Source organism: Kwoniella shandongensis, chromosome 5, assembly GCF_008629635.2.
Source record: "Kwoniella shandongensis chromosome 5, complete sequence".
Classification (NCBI taxonomy): Eukaryota; Fungi; Basidiomycota; class Tremellomycetes; order Tremellales; family Cryptococcaceae; genus Kwoniella; species Kwoniella shandongensis.
Genome location: NC_089291.1, coordinates 1,643,208 through 1,664,797, shown reverse-complemented (window position 1 = coordinate 1,664,797; position 21,590 = coordinate 1,643,208). Strand labels below are relative to the sequence as shown.

Genomic DNA, 21,590 nt, shown 5'->3' with positions numbered 1-21,590 from the left:
TGAGCCGTATGATTGTAGTGCCCATATGAGAAGGGAAGACGAAAGGTGAGTCACGAAGTGGAGGACCTACATCCATGACAGCGTCATCAGCGCCGAACATTAATATTGTTTACCTACGGAGATCGAGTCAATCTCCATACTTCCCTCCTCGGTCGGTCGCTGGTGCTACGGTACGCGCCAAACCACAATGTTTTGATTCACGTAGAGGGCGATATCTGACGAGGATTCTGCCCACCCTGCCCCAACTATCAACGTGAGATCGCTCGAGAGGGATAAGACTGAGGAAAGATGCCTATAAGGGCACCTGTGACTCCTTCAAAGTCGCTCAACGAGTCGATCAAACCTACAAAACAGCTGGTTGTAGGAGGTCAATATCTCGTACGAAGAGATGGACATCCAGGTCGTGAGTCCTCCGTTCCTCGGTGATACCATACCCTCACCAGTCGATGGCTTTCAAGCAATTTCATTTTTGGTTAAAGTGGGTAGGATTGCTGATAATTCGATATCTAGGCCCGGCTATCATCCTCGATACTCGCTTGAACAGAGGTGTACGAGAAGCCTATGTCTCCTTTGTCGGACAAGATAAACGATTAGATGCCTGGGTTCGGGAAGACGTGATTGGGGAACAGGCTGGGAGCGATGATGCAGCCCTGGCCGGATCATCAAAGAGAGTCAAGGTCGAAGATGGGGCTGTGAGTGTTCACCAATTACCAATACATACTCGCGGAGGTGTCCTTCAATCCAACTACCTTTCCTCCGTCGATTGCTCCCACTCTTCACTTGGCTGGCTGGCACCTTACTTAGTAGCGCTCGCCTATCAATGCTCCGAGAGTAGGCTGATGATATCTTTTTATAGGTGAACGGCGCTGTCCCACTTGAAATGATTAGTACACCCGCTGAAAGCTCACGAAGGGCAATCGAGCCTTCTCCGTCTGTCGAGTCTACTCCTGAGAGGGAGCATGCTACAATGACAAGAGTTCGGAATTTCGAAGATGTCAGATTTGGAGAATACCTCATTAAGACTTGGTGAGTGACACAACGGAGCTCTTTCGCATGTTTGTGCCTTCGAGACTAAGACAAGCTACTGCTATTTCCCTCCCTTCTACCATAAATTGATAGACAGCTAATGAAGTCACACTTACTTCCAGGTACTACTCCCCCTATCCTCTTCCGCTAGACGAACACCCTCCCGCTTCCCATCCCGACCATTCCTCATCACCTTTTACAACCCCACAACACCCTACTCCCTCCTCATCTTCCTCGTCGAAGAAACGTAAACTTCCCCATTCCAACTCTTTCCCCTCAATCGCTTCAACATTAGAAACACACACAAACGGACATGGGACAGGGATCCAATCGTCTCAAGAAGCAATAGGGAAGTCACTCAAATCTTCGAGGTCGGTTAGTGATATGTTAGCTGGCGGTGTTGGGAAAGGTGGGGAAGGTGCAAGGGGAAGATTATGGGTTTGCGATGTGAGTGTTCACCCTCTCTTCTTGCTCCTCCGATCAACACTGATGCTGACTATTCGCATCGACAATAGCTGTGTTTCAAATATATGCGAACTAGAACAGGATGGGATCGACATACCGTGAGTAACGGGTCAAGAATGCGGCTCAGCGAGAACGCATGTCTTACTGACATACGAGCAACAGTCTTCGTGTACAATGTTACAGCCTCCCGGGAGAAGAGTGTACCAGAGAGGAAGCTATACGATATGGGAAGTGGACGGCTCAAACGCCACGGTGAGTACAGCCACCCTGCTGTATCTGGGCCGACTCACTGACCGGGATGTTTGCACAGCTGTATTGTCAGAATCTCTCGCTCTTTGGCAAACTGTTCATCGACCATAAAGTGAGCTCGCCAAATACGATCACTTATAAGCCAAGTAAAGCTGACTGACATCTCCCCGCAGTCCGTCTTCTTCCACGTTGAAAACTTCCTCTTCTACGTGATATGCGACGCTGCGACAAGTCGTCGGGATCAAGTCATGGCATTCTTTTCAAAGGTTAGCTTCCATCTGCTCATCTTGAACCAGGGGTCGAGCTCCCAGCTGATATGATCCGTTTTTTGGATTCAGGAGAAATCGTCATATGATGATTATAACCTGGCTTGTATTGTTACATTTCCGCCTTTCCAAAATCGCGGTTTTGGTAAACTTCTTATCGAGTTTAGTGAGTACTCATCACCTACAGATCATCTACCCGCCCGCTGCTCTGGTCCTCTGCGCCTTTCCTTGGCCATACTATACTCTTTCAGATGTCAACCATTCACAACTCCGCACCCCAACCTCGCTGTGCCTGAGAAGTCGCTGACAATCCCTTCTCTCAGGCTACTATCTCACCAAACATCCATCTACGAGACCGATCACCCTGTCGCCTGGAACACCCGAACGACCTCTATCCGACCTTGGTCTGAAAGGTTACACAGCATATTGGGTATCGGTCATCCTTCGTTTCTTCCGAGAGCTATTGGCTGGGGCACAGCCCTTCGAAGCAACGGTGGTTGAGAGTCCAAAGAAGGTGAAGTCGCCAGTGAGAGCACCGCCAATCAAGGAAGGGCGGACGTTGAGAGTGAGGAAGGAAGTCAATACGAATGGGAATGGGAATGGGAATGGGAATGGGAATGGGAATGGGAATGGGAATGGGAATGAGAATGGGAGTTCTGTCAAGACATCGGCGGACAGAGGGGAGACGGTGTATGTGAACGGTGTTGGTGAGTCAGCTGTTAACATTGTTGACGCGACGTTATTGACTTCTTGCGGCGCAGGATTCACCAAAACCTCTGTCGCAGGACAGAAGGGACAGTATTTCATCACGCTCACCTTGGCAGAGATCGCCAAAGCATGTCATCTACGAATAGACGATACAGCGTTCACCCTTTCCGAGCTCAACTTACTTCAAAATCGACGACCTATCACCCAAGACCCCTTGATTCCTCCCAGACGAACAGCACGAATACCAGAACATTCACATACACATGCAAATGAGACAGAGGATGAAGAGAGAGAAAGAAGAAGGAGGAGAAGAGAAGAAGCGGAAGAAGAGTTGGGTGAATGGAAAGGTGTAGAAGTTGTGATTTGTAGAGATACGGTGGATGGGTTGTGGGAGAAATGGCGAGTGAGGGAGAAGGGAGTATTGGACGAGAGTTTTGTTTTGTTGTAGGAGTATAGTATCACATCGACGACATCTTCATGATCAGCCATGATCGCACACAGTCATCTTTACCTTCGTCAAAAGTATCTATACTCAACGTAACAGGACGTGCTTCTTTCTTGGGTAGATCGCACCCTAATGTGTAAATCACCAAGATACCTGCATGGCATACATCCCAACTCTCAACGCGTTGTACAACAAAACTTCCTAATATCAAAGACCCAAAAGCACAAAAATCCCACCCCTCACAGATCTCCAAACCACCCTCCTCCAATTGGACCCACTTGGTCCTCAAATCCTGAGCTTGTTGTGCCACTGGAGATTGGAGAGACGGACAGAGCTGCGCTGAGTATTCGTAGTGCGAGAAGGAAACGATGGAATGAGAAGACCAGTTGGATGAGAGTGGATATTCGTGATCGGGTAGTCTTCGTTTGGGATGTAGGAGAAGTAGGTGCTTGAACTGTGAAGATAAGTCGAATATCGACACCATACATTTCATCAGCTGCTTTTCATCATTCTCAGGACGAAGATCTGCAAGCCCAAGACGGGACAGGAGTCGTACTCACCAGCATTACTTCTGTTGTTGATCAATCCCAAAAGACCTAAACACCTCTGTATTTCCGACCAAGTGGATATGATCCCACTTCCCAACCCTATCAGACTGATCACATCCCCGTATTTCCCCCACAATCCAAACCCCCCTCGTGCCCTATTATCTAGCTCTACAAGTTGACTGGGTAATTCGATCACTCTCCACGAGAGCATATGTAGACATATCGCAGTCCCGAGAGCACCGATACTCGATCTATCGGTACCAGTTTGTTGTTTCGTAATTCGTTGAAATGTACGATATATCGATCCGAGTATGGCGTATAATACCCATGTGATGGCGAGACGATCGATAGATCTTGCAATGTCTATAGGTCTTGGGTTGGGTAATGACTCAAAAATGTGAGAGGGGAGTGAAAGTAATGAGATTGGAAAGAGGAGTGAGTCAGTGTTCAGTCCTTTCAAGGAAGGGTGAGGGGGAACGAGAAGGGTGATGGAGAATAGCGTGAAGAGAAATAGAGTGGGAGGCATTGCAGCAGTACAGCTCCGATTCGTGTGCTGGCGAGGGTGTGTGTGATGTAGAGGACGATGTTGAGGATAGTAATGTTGACATGGAGTGTGAGCTGCTGAGTTCGGTAATCGGGACAAGCAAATGCGAGCGAAGACGGAACCAAACATTGATTTAGAGCAATGGCAATGGCAGTGGCAGTGGCAGTCAATTTGGTCGACTCCTTTCACCTTTGCGAGAGAAAGGATCGCATCAGGTCTTTGAGGTGAGATTCAGTTACTTGAGCGATCTATTCTGTTGCTCAGATTGGCCTTTCGTCCGCAATCAAATCGGGCAATCGAGCAATTCTCCCATCGGTGTTCAGACGGACTACTTCAAACTCAAACGGCCGATTCCAATCATCATGAGCGGCACCACTCCTCCTGATGGACAAGTCCTAGCAGCCGTTTTGGAAATATTGGACAGCGATCCAAAGCCCAGTATCATCTTCGATGCACCAGTAGGTCTTCTAAAGTCTACACTCCTAAATGAACCATTCTGCTCCGTCATATCTATAATGAATCGTCCAAACATCGCGAGCTAGAACGTGTAACGGATGCTGACAACAGCTCTCTACTTTTGTGTGTATAGGCAATCTCGTTAAATCATCTAGCTACGAATTTACATATAATTCCTTCTTCAATCGACGCACATGGTACAGCGGAACTTATCAGACCACTTGCCGAGACGATCTTTGACAAGCCGCGCGAGCCAGTAGTTCACACTCTTAGGAAAGGGTTGGGCAAAGAACATTGGATTGTATTCCGAAATCTTAATAGAGACGACCGTCCGGCTGAGCCTGACTATCTTTTGTCTGCGTCTCATCCAATGGATTACCATTACCAAGGAGACAACCTCGAGCATAATCGGAGTGAACCAGTTGCTGGAGAAAATGACTCGAGTGAACGAAGTACAAACGCGCGTCAACAGCCCCACCTCCCTCGTCCGCCCATTCGACGATCTCGCACCCCGACTCTTACCCTCAGAATGAACGACATTCCGCCACCTCTACCCACTGCGCCTCTCCCTTCGCCTCCAACGAAGACACTCCGGCTACTTCCCACAGAGGGAGGTAGGGGAGATGCGGTGCAAATGCCGCTGAAGAGTGCTGGCGAGGAAGGTAAGGGGAAGAGAGGGTTCTTGAGGGCTATAGGATTGGGTAGAAAGCGAGACGGCAGTAGAACGAACACGCCCGTTGCCAATGTTCAGGCGGGGAGTGCGGGCCACGGCTATGCCCAGAGCGGTGGTACCTCAGATAGGACAGATGTGAACAGTCAGCAAGCAGCCAGAACGGAATGGGAGAGATCAACGCTTGATGGATCAAAGGAACGTGTCGAGCACTCGGTCAAATCAGATGGAATGCGGAGGGAGGACGATGCGGATGACGATTGGAGGCCGGCCGTCAGATCGAGACGAGATGATTTGGACTCGGGCCTGTTGAAAGTACCGAGAGAGGCAAAGGCAGATCGAGCGACCGAGCAATCGCAAGAGGATGACGAAGAAGAGTATGAGATCATTAGTTCCTATGGAGATGAGGACAATGATGCAGACGGAGCGCTAGAGGACAGCAACCCAAATCGTGTTGAGGGAGACGCGGCAGAGCTTGGGCTTTCATCAACGGGCCATAGGAGGCCTTCACATGACGAGGACGACAGTCGCATAGTCTTAGACGGCAGTACTGAAGAACCAAGTGAGCGAGATAAGGAACGGACTCAATCTGTTCATGAGATTCAACATCTCCAGTCAGAAGTGCAGCCTGGCGAGCTGGAAGAGGAGACAGGCCATCCTGACAGACATAGACAACCAAAGCACCGTGATGGAGATCGCGAAGCTACTCAGAAAGGTGACACACAGCCTGCACATCTGATAAAAGGGAACGACCAACTTCCGGGACGTGGTAGAGAGAATATATTAGACAAGGGTGAAGAGGCAAATGAAGGAACTCGGCACGATACCTTGGACGGTAGTAATGGGATGGAGGACGAAATACAAGATGACGACGTAACCGAAACAAAGGAGAAATACGATGATCGAGAAGATGATTGGGAAGAAGAGAACAAGTCCCCTAAACCTAAAGTGAAAAGCCGCGGTGAAGATCATAAAGGACAGTCTGTAGATGATGATGTGAAGCACAAAAGACCAGTTAGAGATTCTAAAGACGATGACGAGAGTGACAAGGAAACAACCGAGCGCCTGAACGATGATGAGAAATGGCAGGATGATAAGGCCGCACAAAGCTTGGAGGTTGAAAAGCAAGACAGTGATGGTCCCATTTCCCATCAGCTCAAAGACGACAACCTTCGCCGCCGACATCGACATCGTGACGAACATGAACGCGAACGCAAGAGTCGTGACCCGCGTAGGCACCATCATTCTTCGTCGGAAAACGATGAACATCGTCGACATAGCTCGTCTCATCACGATCGTGAAGACAAGCATAAGAAGTCTGATGAAACTCGTCACAAGCGTCATCGTCTCCCGGTGCGAGAAGGTGTCAAAGTGGACGAGGAAGCTCCGCCTACTCCATGGTTGATCACGATGTTTGAAGATTTACCGTTTGGTCCTGATATACCAGCTGTAAGTTCTCTTAATGGACTGTCAATTTGTCCATGACACGTATCCTGATCTGTTATCGGTGTAATCTTGTTTAGCTGGCAATGGTCGATTGGTTAAAAGATCGATGGCAGTTGATTGCGGCGGAGGTAGTAGCCACTCTTGGTGTAGTATATATCATACAGGCAACAGGATTGTAACAGGCTGTACGTTGAGGACGGCTGCAAGGACTATTTGGGGTAGGAGTCTCGGTCATGGCCTCGAGGTATTGTCTATGCATCGTTATCATCATGAGCAATTCTATATCCACCATGCCCAGTAAGCAAATCAATGAGTCCCGACATCAATCGGAGAGCTTCGACATGCCCCACCTTAAAGCATGACAATGCCGATCTCTGCACTCTGCTTGGTTGTGGTTGTTCTTTGACCGCCGTCGACGGGTGCGCATGCCCAGTTGTAGAGGTAGTCTGCAATATGGAAGTTGGTCAAAAACGTGTAACTCCACTCAGTCATGTTACGCCATACTCACAATTAAGGTAGCCGTCACCAGGTCCAAACTGTGTGAACACGCGTTAGCTGATGATTTTAGTCATGGCAGTAGGGATTCTGCTCACCTTCTGCTCTTGCAAGAACATGTTGTTGTCAAGAAGAGTCAAAGCGTTCAATACGTCGAAACCAGCCTGTCGTGTTGCATGTCAGCTTGAAAAGTATGTGATCAGGAAGGACCTGTCACGCACATTCTGCGCAATGACCATCACGTCGTTCACAAGAGCATTTAGCCTCTCTCCCAACTTCTGCTTAGACTTGGCATCGTGTGTCGCAGCGTCGTCGGAGCTGCCACCAGCTGAGAAGAGGACATCGGAAGCGTAATAGAAGAGGTAGGCGGCGTTGAGCAAGTTGTGTTTAGGGTGTTTCATGATTGTCGAAGGGAGAGAGTAGAAAGATACGAGATCTGTGATAAGGTGTGTCACAGGGTCCTGGTGTTACGACCATTGTCAGCGCGCAGGAAGATATATGGGTAGGTGGTCTCGACACTCACTTCCACGACGTAAGCCCACACAACTTTCCCTTCCTTCTTGCCATCGACTTCTTTCCCTTGTCCACTCAAGAACCAATGTTCCACATCCTCGTCTTTAGAGAAAGTCTGAATGCAATCGAACCTTGCGAGGTATTTCCTCAGCAGGTTTCCAACTTGGGGAACATCCGCATGAGTCATCTCTCGGAAGCCTGCTATTCTCGGATGAGTCGGGACAGCGTACTGTCGAACGAGACGGGCGATGGTCATCGATCGAGGCAAGGGAGAGAAACCGATATCGACGAGTTTAGGCGGGTTGAGATTTCGGTGGAAGTATCTGGGAAGGAGAGGGGAGCGAGTCAGATAACCAGCACAAGCGCATTCATTGAACATACTCACCTGCAAGTTCCGATAGGGGTTGGCAGAACAACACCGGCAGTGTAGATCGCTTGCCAGACGTTGGCCAAGTTGACCCTTCTCGTCACCTCCTTGATCAACACTGGCGCCAGTCGCCTTGATCGCAACTTTTTGTGGACACAGATGAAGTTGATCTCGGCAGCGTCAAAGGTTCTATACAGTCGCTGATCAGTCGCCTATATGGGGAAGGTTTCCGAGAGTGTCACTTACTTCGATCGTACTCTAATCTCTACCTTGATACCGGAGATGAAACCGATCAATTTGCCAGTCTTCTGCACTCGAACACCGATATGCCAATCTGGAACGTATCCCGGCGCTGTCAAAGCCCTAAAGAGCAGAAACGTTGGTCAGCTTGGTGTAGCGAGAATGTCCGACCGCGGTCACCTACCAAAGCAAGAACTCCTTTTGGTAGTTGAACCTGAACATTGCCTCGTCATCCTCAACATAGTTTTCGGAAAGAAGCTCATAGACCTCCTTGCACTGTGACACACAGGTTTAGTCAGTACAAAAAGCTCTTGTGTGTTTCACAGACCCATGTGATAAGCCAAACTGACCTGTTCCTCATTTTGGATGTCGATGGCAGACCACTCGAAACCCGAAGGCAGAGCTCCCGGTAGTTGCTTGACGTCGGCAGGAGTTTTGGGCGCATCGATGGGACCTTCTTCCACGATTCCACCAGAGCTCGAAGACAGCTGTGGGACAGGTTGTGTTTTCCAGAACTACAAAGTATCGAGGGGTTAGCATTGGCCCGCACGAACTTCCCTGTGTCTCAGGCGGGGCACGTACCTTGTGCTCCCCAAGGTTCTTTGTACCAGACTTGTTTCCCAATGCCATTTTCCCCTCAAGGATCTTCATCAAGTCGGCAGCCTTCAACGCTTTTCGGATCTCCTCTATCACAAAAGTCAGCTTGAACCATCAGCACAAATGTGAGGCGATGGGTTAATTTACTCACCATCCGTTGCGGCGTTGCTATCTCCTGGGTCCATGTTTTCTCTGACAGCGTCGATGACCTGTTGTGGTGCTTGACCAGTGGCGATAGTCCTACGAATCGTCATCAGCTCCCCTTCTTCCAGATCTCGGTGCTATGAAGCATGGTTTAGCTCACTTCAACCTATCGATAGCTTTGGAAGCCTTTCCCTTCTTCTTCTTCTTTTTCTTCTTCTTTCCACCTTCACCTCCAGCTCCTTCGGTAGTACCCTCACCCGCTACTCCACCGTCTTCCTCGTTGTCGTCACCCTCGTCATCATTATCTTCTTCGGCAGCGGCTTCTTCTCCTAATTTCTGAAACTTGTCAAGAACCTCCTCTACACCCAAGACTTGCTCGGCTGGTATGGCATTCGAAGACGAGGATGAAGGGTTGCCAGTTGGCAGAGTGTCATCTGGCGGGACTGGCATCTTGATTGTAGCTCGGTCGGACGGAACAGTACACCAAGAACACAGTAGTCACTATGCTGTTTCAACTTGGACATCCCACATGCATAAAACCACCCCTTCATCACGTTACGAGAACCCGAGAGAGCCATATCATCGGAAGTGGGGGTGATATTTAAGTTTCTTCTTCTGGCGCTGCTAAATAACTCGCGTCACATCGCTCACCATGCACACATTCCTCTCAAACCCCAGTCTTCCTGTCTTCTTCACTGTTTCTGTCAAGCATCGATTTATATCCATCCTGTCTGATCGAGAAATACACTCTCATTCAGATCAGAGGACGACGTCGCATCACCCAGCATGTCCTCCGACCCTACCTCGGGTCCTGACCCCTCGGCTGAAGTTCAGCAAACTCCCGTACCGTCAGAGCAGGATGCAACTGCCGTGACCTCGCTTCCTGATGATATCCGACAACAAGTCGAGCAGGAGCAGGCGTTGGCCGATGCGCAGCGAAAGGTGAAAACTCTCGAGGAGGAGGTTGAGAAGGTGAAGGCGGAGAAGCAAGTCCTGGTAAACGAGAAAGATGGAGCTGGTGAGTGCTGAGCCAGTCGATTGTTACTGGGCAGTCAATCTACAGAATTGTGCTGATAGTGACATCTATTCTTCAGTTTCGACAACGAATCAGCTTCGGACACAACTTTCAGCCTTACAATCATCGCATCACAAATCTACCTCGGAATTGTCCGTCCTGCAAACAAGAATAGATGTAAGTTTGTCGAACGATTCATTCAGCCAAAAGAAACTTGGTCTGATATTGTTGATTTTAGGCTATAGAAAGAGAGAAGAAGGAACTGTTCGAGGAGACTGAGAGACTACAGCAACGGTCAAGCAAGAACACTCGTACGTTGGCCTGGTAGTAAGAGAGATCTTCGAGGTATGTTTTAGCTAACATAGACTTGCACTTGCAGAGGAACTCTATGCTCTGCGAGCACAAAAGACGGAGGCGTCGCAAAAGATCGCCCATCTGGATGTCGAAGTTTCTGAGCTACGAATGACTACTGAAACTGCCAAGGTGAGCTACTGGTGTCTTATCTAAAGCAAGTGTAGGCTGACATTCGAACCTTATATAGTTCAACGAGAAGCGAAGCTCGCAAGCTTTGGAAGGTGCTCGAGCGGAGATATTGAATCTGAGCAAAGCTGTTGCGGATGTCGAGGAGCGTTTCGGTCGATACAGAGCTGAGAAGGCGAGTTTTGCGGAGGTGCTGTGTAGACGATGCTAACCCTGCCGCCTCCCATAGCAAGCCGAACAATCGCAAGCCCGAACTGAACATGAGACTGTCTTGACTCGACTCAATACTGTGGAGAACTCGTACCGATCCCTTCAACGAACGTACAATGACCAGTCCAAACGACTTGCCGAGGCTCACGCTAACATTGCTACTCTTACATCTGCGGCTGCTGCCAAGAAGGCCTCAGTCTCGATGGAATTCCACCAATTGTCAGAGGAGAACCGAATCTTAGAGAAACGAGGAGATGACGCGCGAGCGACTATTCTTGAGCGAGAAGCAGAGTTGGAAAGAGTGGTTGGTGCCTACGAGGAGAAGGAGAAGACTTGGGAAGAGAAGTGGAAGAAGGAAGAACGTACAAGACGGGAGGCCGAAAAGCGAGCAGAAGACCTCAAGATCGTGGTGGAGCGACTTGCATTGGCCGGCGGGGAAGGAACAGATGTCAGTCCGGCGGCTGCCTTGGCTTCGGGTCTGAAGCAGAGCGGAAAGACATATACTCAATTCTACACGGACTACACTATTCAAGAGGGCAAGCTGCGGGCTGCGGAGAACGAGGTGGCACGATTGACCGGGCTGCTGGATGAGATTAGCCAGGACATTAGCGAGAAGGTGAGACACTTATCATTCTTTCATTGGCGCGCACAAGCTGACGAGATACTGTAGAAACCATTGCTCGATGAACAAGCAGCGGAGCATGCTCGAGCCATCGAACGAGCGAACGCTCTCGCAGCCGAGCTTGCGACTGCCATCAATGCACGTGAAGCGCACGAATCCGAGGCCAAGACGCTTGCTGCCGCCGCTAACCACCATAACGAGGATGTTTCCGCTCTCCAAACCACCGTCGACGATCTATCCCGACAAGTCCAGAACCTCTTGCGACAAATAGCTATCAAGGACGATCCTAGTCTTGCCAGCGTTACCCTCGATGGTTCGGCTACCGTACAAGAGGGTGACATCATCACTGATCACCTTCTTGAATTCCGATCTATCCGATCTCTTCAAGAGCAGAACCAGAAACTGCTCAAACTCACTCGCAGCTTGATGTCTAAGCTAGACCAGCGTGAAATCCGTAGAGCCGAAGACAGTCAAGACGATGTCGACACCGGGGCTTCACTCGACCAAGCGACCGAGACAATCACCAAACTTCATACTCAACTCTTGGAGACTCAGAAGAAGGTCAACGAAGCGACGAGAGAAAGGGACTTCTTTAGCAAGTTACTGGCCAAGGGAGAAGGCTTGAAATGGAGTCAACAGCAGTCAAGCTCAGGACCATTCGAGGACGACCTTGCCCCTCACCAGCAGACAATTGCGACTCTGCAGGCGGAGTTGGACGTCATCAAGACCAAGGCGGACGGCGAGGTCACCGAAGCGAAAGAACAGATCCGACAAAAGGCCGAGCAAGTTGGAGTTGCAGAGGTTGAAAGAGCAAAAGCTGAAGCGAAGGTTGGACTGCTTGAGGGTGAGTTTTTACGAGCGGCTTTGAGAGTTCTGATACTGATGTCTGTACCGCATCAGAGCAACTTCGCATGCTTAACGAAGCAAGCGGCTTACAGAAGCAGGAATACAACAGTTTGGAGACGCAACATAGGCAGCTTCAAGGCGCGGTCTCTCAAGCTCACAGTGAGCAGAAGAGTGTAGGTCCCGGTAATCGCAAGTCATACAAGTAGTCCAGTGCTTATAACGATATTCTTCAGGCGCTCGAACAGGTCGCCTCGCGACAAGCGGAGGCGGACCGGTTCCGCAATGAAGCTGCCCTCTTGCGTGCCGAGAAAGAGCAGTGGAAGGTTTGTTCAATTTATCGATATGTTCCCCACACCACAGACTGACACCGTTTGCCCCTGCAGAGCACCGAAAGTCGATTACAGTCCGACTTTGCGCAAGTTCAGTCAGAGCGTGTCAAACTTCAACAGCTTATTGACAACTTGAAGAACGTAGCAAGCGAGGCCGAGAGGAGTAGGGCAGAGGAGCGAATCCAGCTAGAGAAGCGTATTGAGGATCTTGGACGAGAAGCGTGAGTGTCATCAGCCTCTGTCAGATATGAGATTCGACGCTAACCCCTATTTCAGGACCGTGCTCCGAACCCAGATTGACCAGGCTCGGGAGGAAACACGTTCCGCGGAAAAGAAGGTTGAAGACTTTGACAGTCGTCTTGCTGCCGCCACCACCTCTGTCCGAGCGGAGAAGGAGGCAGCCGAGGCTCTCGCCAAAACTCGAGCGGAAGAAATCACCTCTCTCACGGCTGAGATCGAGCGTCTCAAACAGGAATCCGACAGTCGATATAGGATTGGTATCAACTGGAAGCGACGTGCCGATGCTCTTACCGAAAGTCAAACGACTACTCAGCAGACACACGGTGCGGCTATTGCGGAGAAGGACAAGGAGATTGAGGAAATCAACAAGAAGATCGGAGATCTCAACACTGAGTTGGAGAGCACGAAGACAAAGTTGACAGAGGCGGAACGGGTGTCGGAGTTGAAGGAGAACACAGTGCAAAGATTACAGTCGGAGTTGAACAAGGCTCAAACCACCGCCGGACAGGCTTCAGCTTCCCCGGCACAGCCCGACGCCGCTGCTCTCGTGCGTTGCTCGTCCCGTTTGTCAGCTTGACGACAGTAGCTGACATGTTCATCTGCAGACTGCATTGCAAGCTGAGAAAGATGCTCTGCAAGAGAAACTCACCCAAGCGGAGAAGGATCTCGAGGCTGCAAAGGCCGCGGCGCCAACAGGCGCTGCCCCCGTGCCTGCCGATACTGGTGCACCATCCGATGCTCAGAGAGCAGAGTTGGCGGGTAAGGTGGAGCAACTGGAGAAGGAGAAGGAGGAGTACAACCAGGTGAGGGAATATGTCTCAATGAGACTTTGGACTTTGGCTGACGTCAAGGCCTATTCAGCGATACGAGGCCAACGTCACTAAGGTGAACCGAACCAACTCCGCTATGAAAGCTCGATTGGATGCTCTGACTCAGGACAAAGCGACCGCTCAAGCCACTGTCGACAGCCTGCAAGCGAAGGTGACGGAATTGGAGAAGAAGATTTCAGAGCTGGAAGCCGGTGGAGCGACGCCATCAGAGGGTGGAGCGCCATCACAGGTAGCTATCGACGAGGCTGTCAAGAATGCGGTGTCTGCTCGAGAGGCCGAACTCAAGGCGGAACATGCCAAGGCTCTTGAGGCTGCTTCATCTGCTACTGCGACCGGCGGTGCAAACCCAACCGACACAAGCTCTCTTCAAGCCAAGGAAGCTGAACTCAACGCTTCGTTCGACACTCGCGTTTCCGACGCGGTCAAGGCTCAACATGCGACACTTCAAGCGGAAGCCACTCAGTTGAAGGGTCAAGTGGAGGAGCTGACTACAAAGGTGAAAGCGTTGGAGAGGCAGGTGAAGACAGCAGAGATCTCGAGGAAGACTCTGGAGAGACAAAAGGCAGAGGTGGAGAAGAAGCTCGAGGCTGCTACTGGAGGCGCTCCCAGTCCTGCGCCTACAACTTTGACTGCGGGATTATCAGCAACAGCGGGAGAGTTCAAGCCTCCTACTGGACCCAGTAACCCTCCGTCTGGCCCGAGTCAACCTGCTGCTGCTGCTGCCACCTCATCCTCGTCATCGACAACGCCTGTCGCCACCACGCAGGTTACGACTCCCGCTGCCACGACAGGGGCGGGAGTGCCGGCTGCTCGAGGAGGTGTTGCGAGAGGTCGAGCGAGAGGAACGGTGCGAGGTACGACGAGGGGTGCTGCACCTGGTCGACCTAATCCTGTACTGAGCGGTGAGTGGCCGCAGCCAAATGGCATGAAAGTGGACATCGCTGATATAACTTTGCCTACAGCTGTCAACGCGACCCTATCACAAGCCACGCCTGCAGCCAATCCAACATCCCCAAGCGGTGGTGTCAAACGACCGTTACCGGAAGATGGCGAAGTCACAGAGGGAGACGCCGCTCCTTCAGGCGACATCTTGACGAGGATACAAGGAGCAGCAGGAGCTGGTGCGGGAACAGGAGCTGGAGCTGAAAGAGGGAGAGTGTTGAAGAGACCGAGAGGAGCTGCAACGCGAGGTGCGAGAGGTGGGAGAGGGGGCGGTAATGGGGGAGCTGGCGGAGCTGCTGGAGGAGCTGGAGGCGAAGGTGGTGGTGCGGGCGGACCAGCTGCAGGCGGCGCTGCGAGCTGATAGTGCATACGTGACGTAGATAACGATGATGAACAGTAGCATGAACAAATCACACTCCGACTAACAAGCCGTGCCGATTTAGGTCGTTCGTATACGGTGAAGCTGACATGGCCGTGAGAGTAATGTAATAGCGTTGTCATACCATTGCATTCAAGTTATATGTGATACTACTTCTCAAGCGGAGCTCGGAACACTACGAGTGGTTCTCCTTGTTCTTCCTGCTCTGCCAACTTGAGATACAAATCGGCATGGGCTTGACCATTCAAACCAGTATAGCACGGTCCTCCTTGGAGATCACGTTGATCGCAATAGTAGAAACTATAACGGGTGTACAGTACGATTCCATACAGTCAGCATCTAGTGAGCACCGCGAGGTGAGCAAAGAGACTCACGTAGCTGGTCTCAGTTCTGTTGAAGCAGCAGCGGTTTGTACCCAATGACTGGAAGCGCTCTTCCCCACACCGAGTACCGTCAAATTCGGAACGATGGTATCTGAACTTAGGGCATTGCCGGTATAGATGAACGTGACTTTGTTGTTACGAGAATAGGCTATCGAAGCGGCGGTGTAGGATGAGACAGTGTTGATATTGAGAGCAGAGGTGAATTGGTCGATTGACGCTGTTAAAGGGTTGGGAGTGATAGGTTGGTTCTGCGCAGCTATACAACATCAATCAGTGTTAGCGAGCTGACATTCCCATGACCATGAGAGAGGTTTGGGTCTTCTGGTGTTACGCGTAGCACGTACCATTGTAAATGACAACGAGGGGTGGGCTCCCCCACTTCTGTTGTACAACATCAAATACCGGTTCGACAGCTTTCGGATCACTCAAATCCGCACTTATATGAACTAGATCATCCCGATCACTGGGCGTCGTCTTGGCTGATCTTGAGACAGTAGCGACTTTGTATCCCGCAGAGAGGAATTTGGTTGTCACGGCTTGACCGACCCTTGCCCCGGATCCCAGGATGAGAGCGATTTTGTTCATGTTGCAGCGGAACGTCAAGGATATGAGAACGACAGTCTCGTGAGGTACAGCGGATTGGAATGTGGAAATTCGTACTCCTGGATTACATGGTCCTTATATGTTGCATGGCTGTGGAGACACGATGAGTAAGACTTGTATCATGCTTATCAAGCGTGTGTGTTTATCAATCCTTTGGAATGACAAAGCCCACGAGTGGATCCGCGCTAGTGGTACTAGTATTATTAGTGGATGTCTCGATTAGTAATCACGTACGGAGGTCAATCACAATCTCCTTATCTATTCTGTCGATAACGATTGGATCTGAGCGCTGTCCACTCAGACAAAATTAGATGCTGCGTTCAACTCGTAGCTCGTTCGAGTTGCTCTGGCTCTTCGAAGACCGGCATCATCACGTTGAACCAAGCATTGGCATTGCATGAAAGGAGGAATGGTTGCTCGCCTACTGCAAGCCTCCCTACTATAGAGATAGGGTCACCCTCAACTCCTCGAGACCTTGGCATCCTTGGGTGACTCAGCGACAAGTGACATTGGGATAGGCACATCGAACTTGATCGCCCGGTGCTGGTGCGACCCAGAGCCAGAGCTGGAGCTCGAACTGGACCTGGAACTCGAGCTGGTCGAGACCGGTCGCGTGATCGTGCGCGTGCGAGTTGAAGGACTGTGAAAAGGATTGAATCGAGGTTCGAAAATGATCTCCTCCGGCTGAGGACCCTATCGATCGTTGTCCCCAAGGCAGCGGAAACATCAGTATCTGAAGCAGTGATCCTTGAATCGACTTACGGTCCCCGTGCAGTCCCACTGGTCGAGAGCTGACTTGTACCAAGTAACAAGAGTTCGGAGTTCTTGATTGGCTCGACGCTCACCGTAGAGCTCGACCTGGTACGATCTGATTCGAGCATGGTGAGAGTCGATATCGCGACTTGCCCTTTCCACCTACACAGATATAAGTCAGCAATAAGCCGTCACACCGACTAACCATCGGTAAATGTTACGAAAGCGGGTTAAGTTAGAAGAAGCAGACCTCGACTTACCCTCTCGAGGTCAACACGAAGCTCCTCGCGATCTTTCTCCAAAGCTTCTCGAAGCGGTTCCATCCTCCTCTCAACCTCCAAATTGAGATAGTTGATATCTTTAGCAATCTCGTCGCATACCCAGTCAGACAAATCGATCGAACCGTCAGGTCGGACGGTCGGAGGTCGAGATAGTTTGGGGATATCTTGACGTTCGGGGTGGGTCAAGACGATGAAGAGGGTGATCAAGCCTATGGTCAAGAATAGGAAGGGGACCACAGGGAAGGGCGAGGTCGAGGTATGAGTAAGAACGTGATGGGTGATAGTGCTGTTCATCATGTTCAGAGTGGTCAAGTTGGTCGTAGGTATGGCTAGCTGTGGTGCAGAACAAGATACGGTGAGGAAAGAATTAGAAGGGATGGAACAATGTTCTTCTGCCGATGGACCAGAAGCTCTTCTATACAGTATACAGAGAAAGTACGGAAAGATTACTCTACTCGTCCCGTATGGCACTTGCTTGCCGCTCACATCATTCAATCTCTCTCAAAGTTGAGTTTGACGATAGGGGACAAGTGCCACATACTTCGTGTTACTGCGGCTTTGACCCTTTGACAACCTTGAGTTTGCTGTTGAATGGGGCAAAGAGTACGTTATGCGTAATAGTAATGGGTGCATATGCATGTTTCACATCACATCACCCGTACGGTTCCCTGTTTCCGCTGCAGTACGGCTTCTCGGCATCGTGCACGTGTGATGTATCTAAGAGAATGGACGTCTTAGGTTGATGGGGAAGGTGATGGGTGACTCCTGCCTATTAACCTTCGTGTGGTTGTGATTCTCACGATGCGAAACGATTCTTGCCGAGCAGTACGTATGGGGTTTTTGTGGCGTATGTCTGGTCTGTATCATCAGCAGCATGAGATCAATCATGATGCGTGATACTGGGTCCTTCAAAGGAAGGTACATTACCAACAACGCCTCGTGACATGTACACGCACATACAGTCACATACACAACGGTAGGATGATCTCGCGTGCCAATTACTCCTCACCGTTCAGCGTGACTGAAAGATAACAAAGTCCTCCTTTCTTCGCTTCTCACGTTGAACAAAGTTTCGCTCAAAACCAATAGAAAAAGTGCGGCAAGACAAAGTGCTGTACGAATGACACAAGGCGGACGATTGTTGGGGAAGCGTAGCACGTTTCAAATCGTTGCACGACAACACTATTTAGGTTGGCTTCACGTATAACAGTTGAAAAGGAGGAAGGAAGGGTAAGAAGGGACATATAGCTGCTACAGTGGGATTTGAAGGGTGCGTCGTTCCTCACTTGATTGCTCGTACATCACAAACATCCCTCGCAATGACCAGGCTTCACCCATTACTAACGGACCATGGCAACAGCGACGAAATTCATAACCTCCAAATGACCCCAAACCACACACTGAAAGTCTCGGTGTCCGTGTCGTCATCGGACTCGTACCTCTCCTCCAATTCTACCTCGACCTCAACACTCACGACTAGTCCGACCCTCACTGTGTCCTCGTCTTTCACTGACGCGACAAGCATCACCAACACCCCTGTCGAGGGAAGCTCCACAGCCAACTCCGACTCCTTCACTTTCGAACGGAAATGCGGAACCATCACGTCTTGTCGTGATCCATACAAAGATATCGACACCGATTTCAGGACCGGACGATCGCCCTTGACTGCTTTTGGGAAAGGGGAAGAGATCATCCATCTTCTTCCAATCATCGCTCCTCCACATAAGCACAAGCACGTCCCAAAGGGAGGCAACAATGACTTCCACCCCAAAGTCGACGGGGGGAATAACAACTTTCAGGAGAATGTCAGTGACAGCTCTAGCAGTTCCGATTCCGAGGCTTTCGATTCCGCCTCTAGCGAATCGAGCACATGGAGCGGGATCGTCCCTCGTTCGACGTTCATCACGAAAATATGGTTACTCGATCATCTTGCACGCGTCGAAAGTGAGAAGAAAGAGAGGATGGAAAAAAGATGGGGTAGTAGAGTTCTTGCTTCGTTTCCAGGAGGAAGTGAAACCATGAAAAGGGAGGAAAAAGTGAAGGAATGGTTGAAACAACAACATCGAGAACAGGTCGTGAGTAATGAATGATCTTAATTGGCGTCTCGCAACGATCGATGGCTGAGTACGTACGGCTGCAGACTGCCGCTCGGAGGATGAAAGACAGTCCGTTCGCTGTTCCTCATCCTTGGTACACGACCTTGTCGCCTGGTGAAATCCGACTCCCGCCTCTTATCGATAGGACGCATACGAGAGCGGTCCTCATCAGGGCGAGGACAAAGATGCTCAGATCGAACCTTCGTTGTCAATTGGAAGAAATGATCCCCCAGAATGAAAAGAATTAGGTGCACAAAGCTCAAGTATAACCAAGGGAGGAAGGGAATTGAAGCTATTCGTATGTTTGGGAGCGAACTATAATGGTTTGGAATGGGAGAAACAGCCGAAGAAAAAGTGACTATGACCCTCGAACATCATTGTTGTATTTTCGTTATCATGTTGTATAATACTTCGTTGCAGGCCATATATTCTGGCCAATTGCGTTGAATGTATGTATGTCTATGCTGCTCGTGTTCACGCTCTATCCCCATCCGACTTCCCACCACCAGTATCCCTGCGCTTCGTCAACCCTACCTTCACCCTTCCTCCCTCTTACACCTCGTTTACCCTCTCCTCTCGCACCGAGTTTCAGTCCTCGTGCGATACCCAGACCTTCGCCACGAAGTTCTGGTGGGATCGGAGATGAAGACGAAGACTTTGCTGCTGATTGTCTCTCTGCCAGAGGTGTGTAGGTTGATAATGGTGGGAAATGGGTGTCTATTGATTCTAGTTCCGGTGCAAAAGTCGGTCTGAGTGGTGATAGGATATGCTATTGGAAACGTGATCAGGTGTCAGCCGAGAAGAACAAGGAAGGTGTCCAGCGCAACACTTACGAAAGTTCCTCCTTGATCTCCTGGCGTTGCCTCATCAGGTAACCTCAACACCCACCCTGCCACGTCCCTCAGGAGTTTCGCATGCGTCTCGTCGTAAACACAATCACTCGCGAGGACCAGATCGAACGGTCTATTTACGAAAGGTGCCATTTCCTCCTGTCCTACTTTACCTCCACTTTCCATGAATTGGGGGAAAGTTGTCCAATCGAGTTTGGCAATATGAATACCTTCTTCTCTCGATATATCGGTCGATGTTTCGATCCCCCTTTCGTCCAGATGAGGAGGGAAATTGAGGTCCACACATATTTTCAGATTGTCCAGAACGGACGTTAAGAAGTCTGTGGCTACTATCAGACCTGGTGGTTGGGAGGTAGAGATGGAATGGAGATCGAGGAGTTTACGACATAAGATCGAGAGAAGACCTGTTCCTGCGCCGAGTTCGAGAACACGTACACCACCATTGGTGGCAGTGGTGGAAGGGAGGAATAGACCAAAATCAGATGGTCGAAGTGCCATTTGTCGACCTAGTAAAATCGCACTCCCCCAAGTCTGGACTCCGACACTCAGGTGATCACCCATCGGCGCGTCGTGTAATAAAACAGGTAGGACAGCCGGACGTTTCGATTTCTTCCTCCTACGTCGTGTGGCGTCGGACGACGAGCTGCCCGTCGGTGATGTCGGGGTAGGAAGAGCGCGACGAAGGATGGAAGGTGAAGTCGGTGAAGTGGATAGTGATGCGAGGAAGATGTTCGTTTCGGGAGACAAGGCGAGATTGGGGGATGTCTTGGCTCTTAGTTGCGATAAAGCGGGAGCAAGAGCGTCGGATATGGGGAAGGCGAGATGTCGAGTCAGAGAGCCAGCAGCTATACACGAATACGGAACGGGAGCGGTCAGCTAAATCGGGCCCTGCACACGACAAGTGGATGCAAGCTCACCACTTGTCCCTGCCATCATTGCAAGAGTCGCAGTCGCGTCCCTCAATACCGCTTCTATCTCTTTCGTCTCCTCGCTCTTCTCCTCTTCTTCATGCTCCTCTATCCATCCTTGAGCCCGTCGGACCACACCTCCTAGCCACTTTTCAGCCCACTCCCTCTCGAATGGATCGAGGTGTAGTTCTTCGCCATCTTCGGACTGGATCTCATCATCGCTCTCTTCATCATCATCATCACCATTTCCTTCTGTTCCATCATCGTCTCCGGAGGCTCCGTCCAATGAAACGTTCAATCCCAAACCTAAACCTCCCATCCTCTCCGTCAAACCGTCACTCAGCTTGTTCCTTGGCTCCCTCCGTCGAGGCGTGATATCTCCTCTTTGTGCGTCATCATCTTCATCGTCAAAGACATCAGAAGCTGAGAAACCACCATGTATGGGGGGCAAATAAAGTTCTCTCAATATCGAGATATGCGCAATGAGATCTGAAGGGTGTAAAGGCGAGAAAGAATATTGTGATCGGGGTAGATGGGGTAAGAATGTGCTCGGTATTAAAGACGGAGTCGGCATTCTGAGCGATAGCTAAGACTCAGTACCGGACGCCGGTACGCGTCGAGCTGTCGCTTGGTGATGTGTAAG

The 21,590-nt window shown here is 50.4% G+C and overlaps 8 protein-coding genes across 8 annotated transcripts; 4 read left to right on the top strand and 4 right to left on the bottom strand.

Moving 5' to 3' along the window:
• Window positions 1-288: 288 nt before the first annotated feature.
• On the top strand, window positions 289-3,162 carry CI109_103284 (uncharacterized protein; the record flags this gene model as incomplete). The annotated part of the gene is made up of 11 exons (XM_032007167.1): window positions 289-403; window positions 511-692; window positions 857-1,026; window positions 1,149-1,473; window positions 1,542-1,589; window positions 1,654-1,743; window positions 1,802-1,852; window positions 1,914-2,006; window positions 2,079-2,172; window positions 2,330-2,713; window positions 2,768-3,162. 11 exons carry the CDS (start codon window positions 289-291, stop codon window positions 3,160-3,162), a joined length of 1,947 nt encoding a protein of 648 aa, XP_031858521.1.
• Window positions 3,163-4,613: 1,451 nt separating this feature from the next.
• On the top strand, window positions 4,614-7,002 carry CI109_103283 (uncharacterized protein; the record flags this gene model as incomplete). The annotated part of the gene is made up of 3 exons (XM_032007168.1): window positions 4,614-4,709; window positions 4,841-6,826; window positions 6,901-7,002. The coding sequence occupies 3 exons, from the start codon at window positions 4,614-4,616 to the stop codon at window positions 7,000-7,002; spliced, it is 2,184 nt and encodes a 727-aa protein (XP_031858522.1).
• Window positions 7,003-7,174: 172 nt separating this feature from the next.
• CI109_103282 (glycylpeptide N-tetradecanoyltransferase) lies at window positions 7,175-9,629 on the bottom strand (the record flags this gene model as incomplete). The annotated part of the gene is made up of 12 exons (XM_032007169.1): window positions 7,175-7,269; window positions 7,332-7,359; window positions 7,417-7,482; window positions 7,540-7,779; window positions 7,842-8,154; window positions 8,217-8,387; window positions 8,445-8,561; window positions 8,623-8,714; window positions 8,789-8,953; window positions 9,021-9,124; window positions 9,187-9,275; window positions 9,340-9,629. The coding sequence occupies 12 exons, from the start codon at window positions 9,627-9,629 to the stop codon at window positions 7,175-7,177; spliced, it is 1,770 nt and encodes a 589-aa protein (XP_031858523.1).
• Window positions 9,630-9,965: 336 nt separating this feature from the next.
• Window positions 9,966-15,054, top strand: CI109_103281 (uncharacterized protein; the record flags this gene model as incomplete). Its single annotated transcript, XM_065967267.1, has 14 exons — window positions 9,966-10,197; window positions 10,274-10,371; window positions 10,433-10,505; window positions 10,574-10,677; window positions 10,736-10,849; window positions 10,904-11,500; window positions 11,555-12,350; window positions 12,407-12,525; window positions 12,586-12,675; window positions 12,736-12,902; window positions 12,958-13,468; window positions 13,527-13,724; window positions 13,783-14,653; window positions 14,714-15,054. 14 exons carry the CDS (start codon window positions 9,966-9,968, stop codon window positions 15,052-15,054), a joined length of 4,311 nt encoding a protein of 1,436 aa, XP_065823339.1.
• Window positions 15,055-15,221: 167 nt separating this feature from the next.
• Window positions 15,222-16,040, bottom strand: CI109_103280 (uncharacterized protein; the record flags this gene model as incomplete). Its single annotated transcript, XM_032007171.1, has 3 exons — window positions 15,222-15,372; window positions 15,447-15,711; window positions 15,800-16,040. The coding sequence occupies 3 exons, from the start codon at window positions 16,038-16,040 to the stop codon at window positions 15,222-15,224; spliced, it is 657 nt and encodes a 218-aa protein (XP_031858525.1).
• Window positions 16,041-16,517: 477 nt separating this feature from the next.
• On the bottom strand, window positions 16,518-17,583 carry CI109_103279 (uncharacterized protein; the record flags this gene model as incomplete). Its single annotated transcript, XM_032007172.2, has 4 exons — window positions 16,518-16,751; window positions 16,821-16,973; window positions 17,072-17,507; window positions 17,579-17,583. The coding sequence occupies 4 exons, from the start codon at window positions 17,581-17,583 to the stop codon at window positions 16,518-16,520; spliced, it is 828 nt and encodes a 275-aa protein (XP_031858526.2).
• Window positions 17,584-18,411: 828 nt separating this feature from the next.
• On the top strand, window positions 18,412-19,436 carry CI109_103278 (uncharacterized protein; the record flags this gene model as incomplete). Its single annotated transcript, XM_032007173.2, has 2 exons — window positions 18,412-19,167; window positions 19,233-19,436. 2 exons carry the CDS (start codon window positions 18,412-18,414, stop codon window positions 19,434-19,436), a joined length of 960 nt encoding a protein of 319 aa, XP_031858527.2.
• A 233-nt stretch (window positions 19,437-19,669) lies between these two features.
• On the bottom strand, window positions 19,670-21,521 carry CI109_103277 (uncharacterized protein; the record flags this gene model as incomplete). The annotated part of the gene is made up of 3 exons (XM_032007174.1): window positions 19,670-19,957; window positions 20,022-20,884; window positions 20,957-21,521. The coding sequence occupies 3 exons, from the start codon at window positions 21,519-21,521 to the stop codon at window positions 19,670-19,672; spliced, it is 1,716 nt and encodes a 571-aa protein (XP_031858528.1).
• Between the last annotated feature and the right edge of the window lie 69 nt (window positions 21,522-21,590).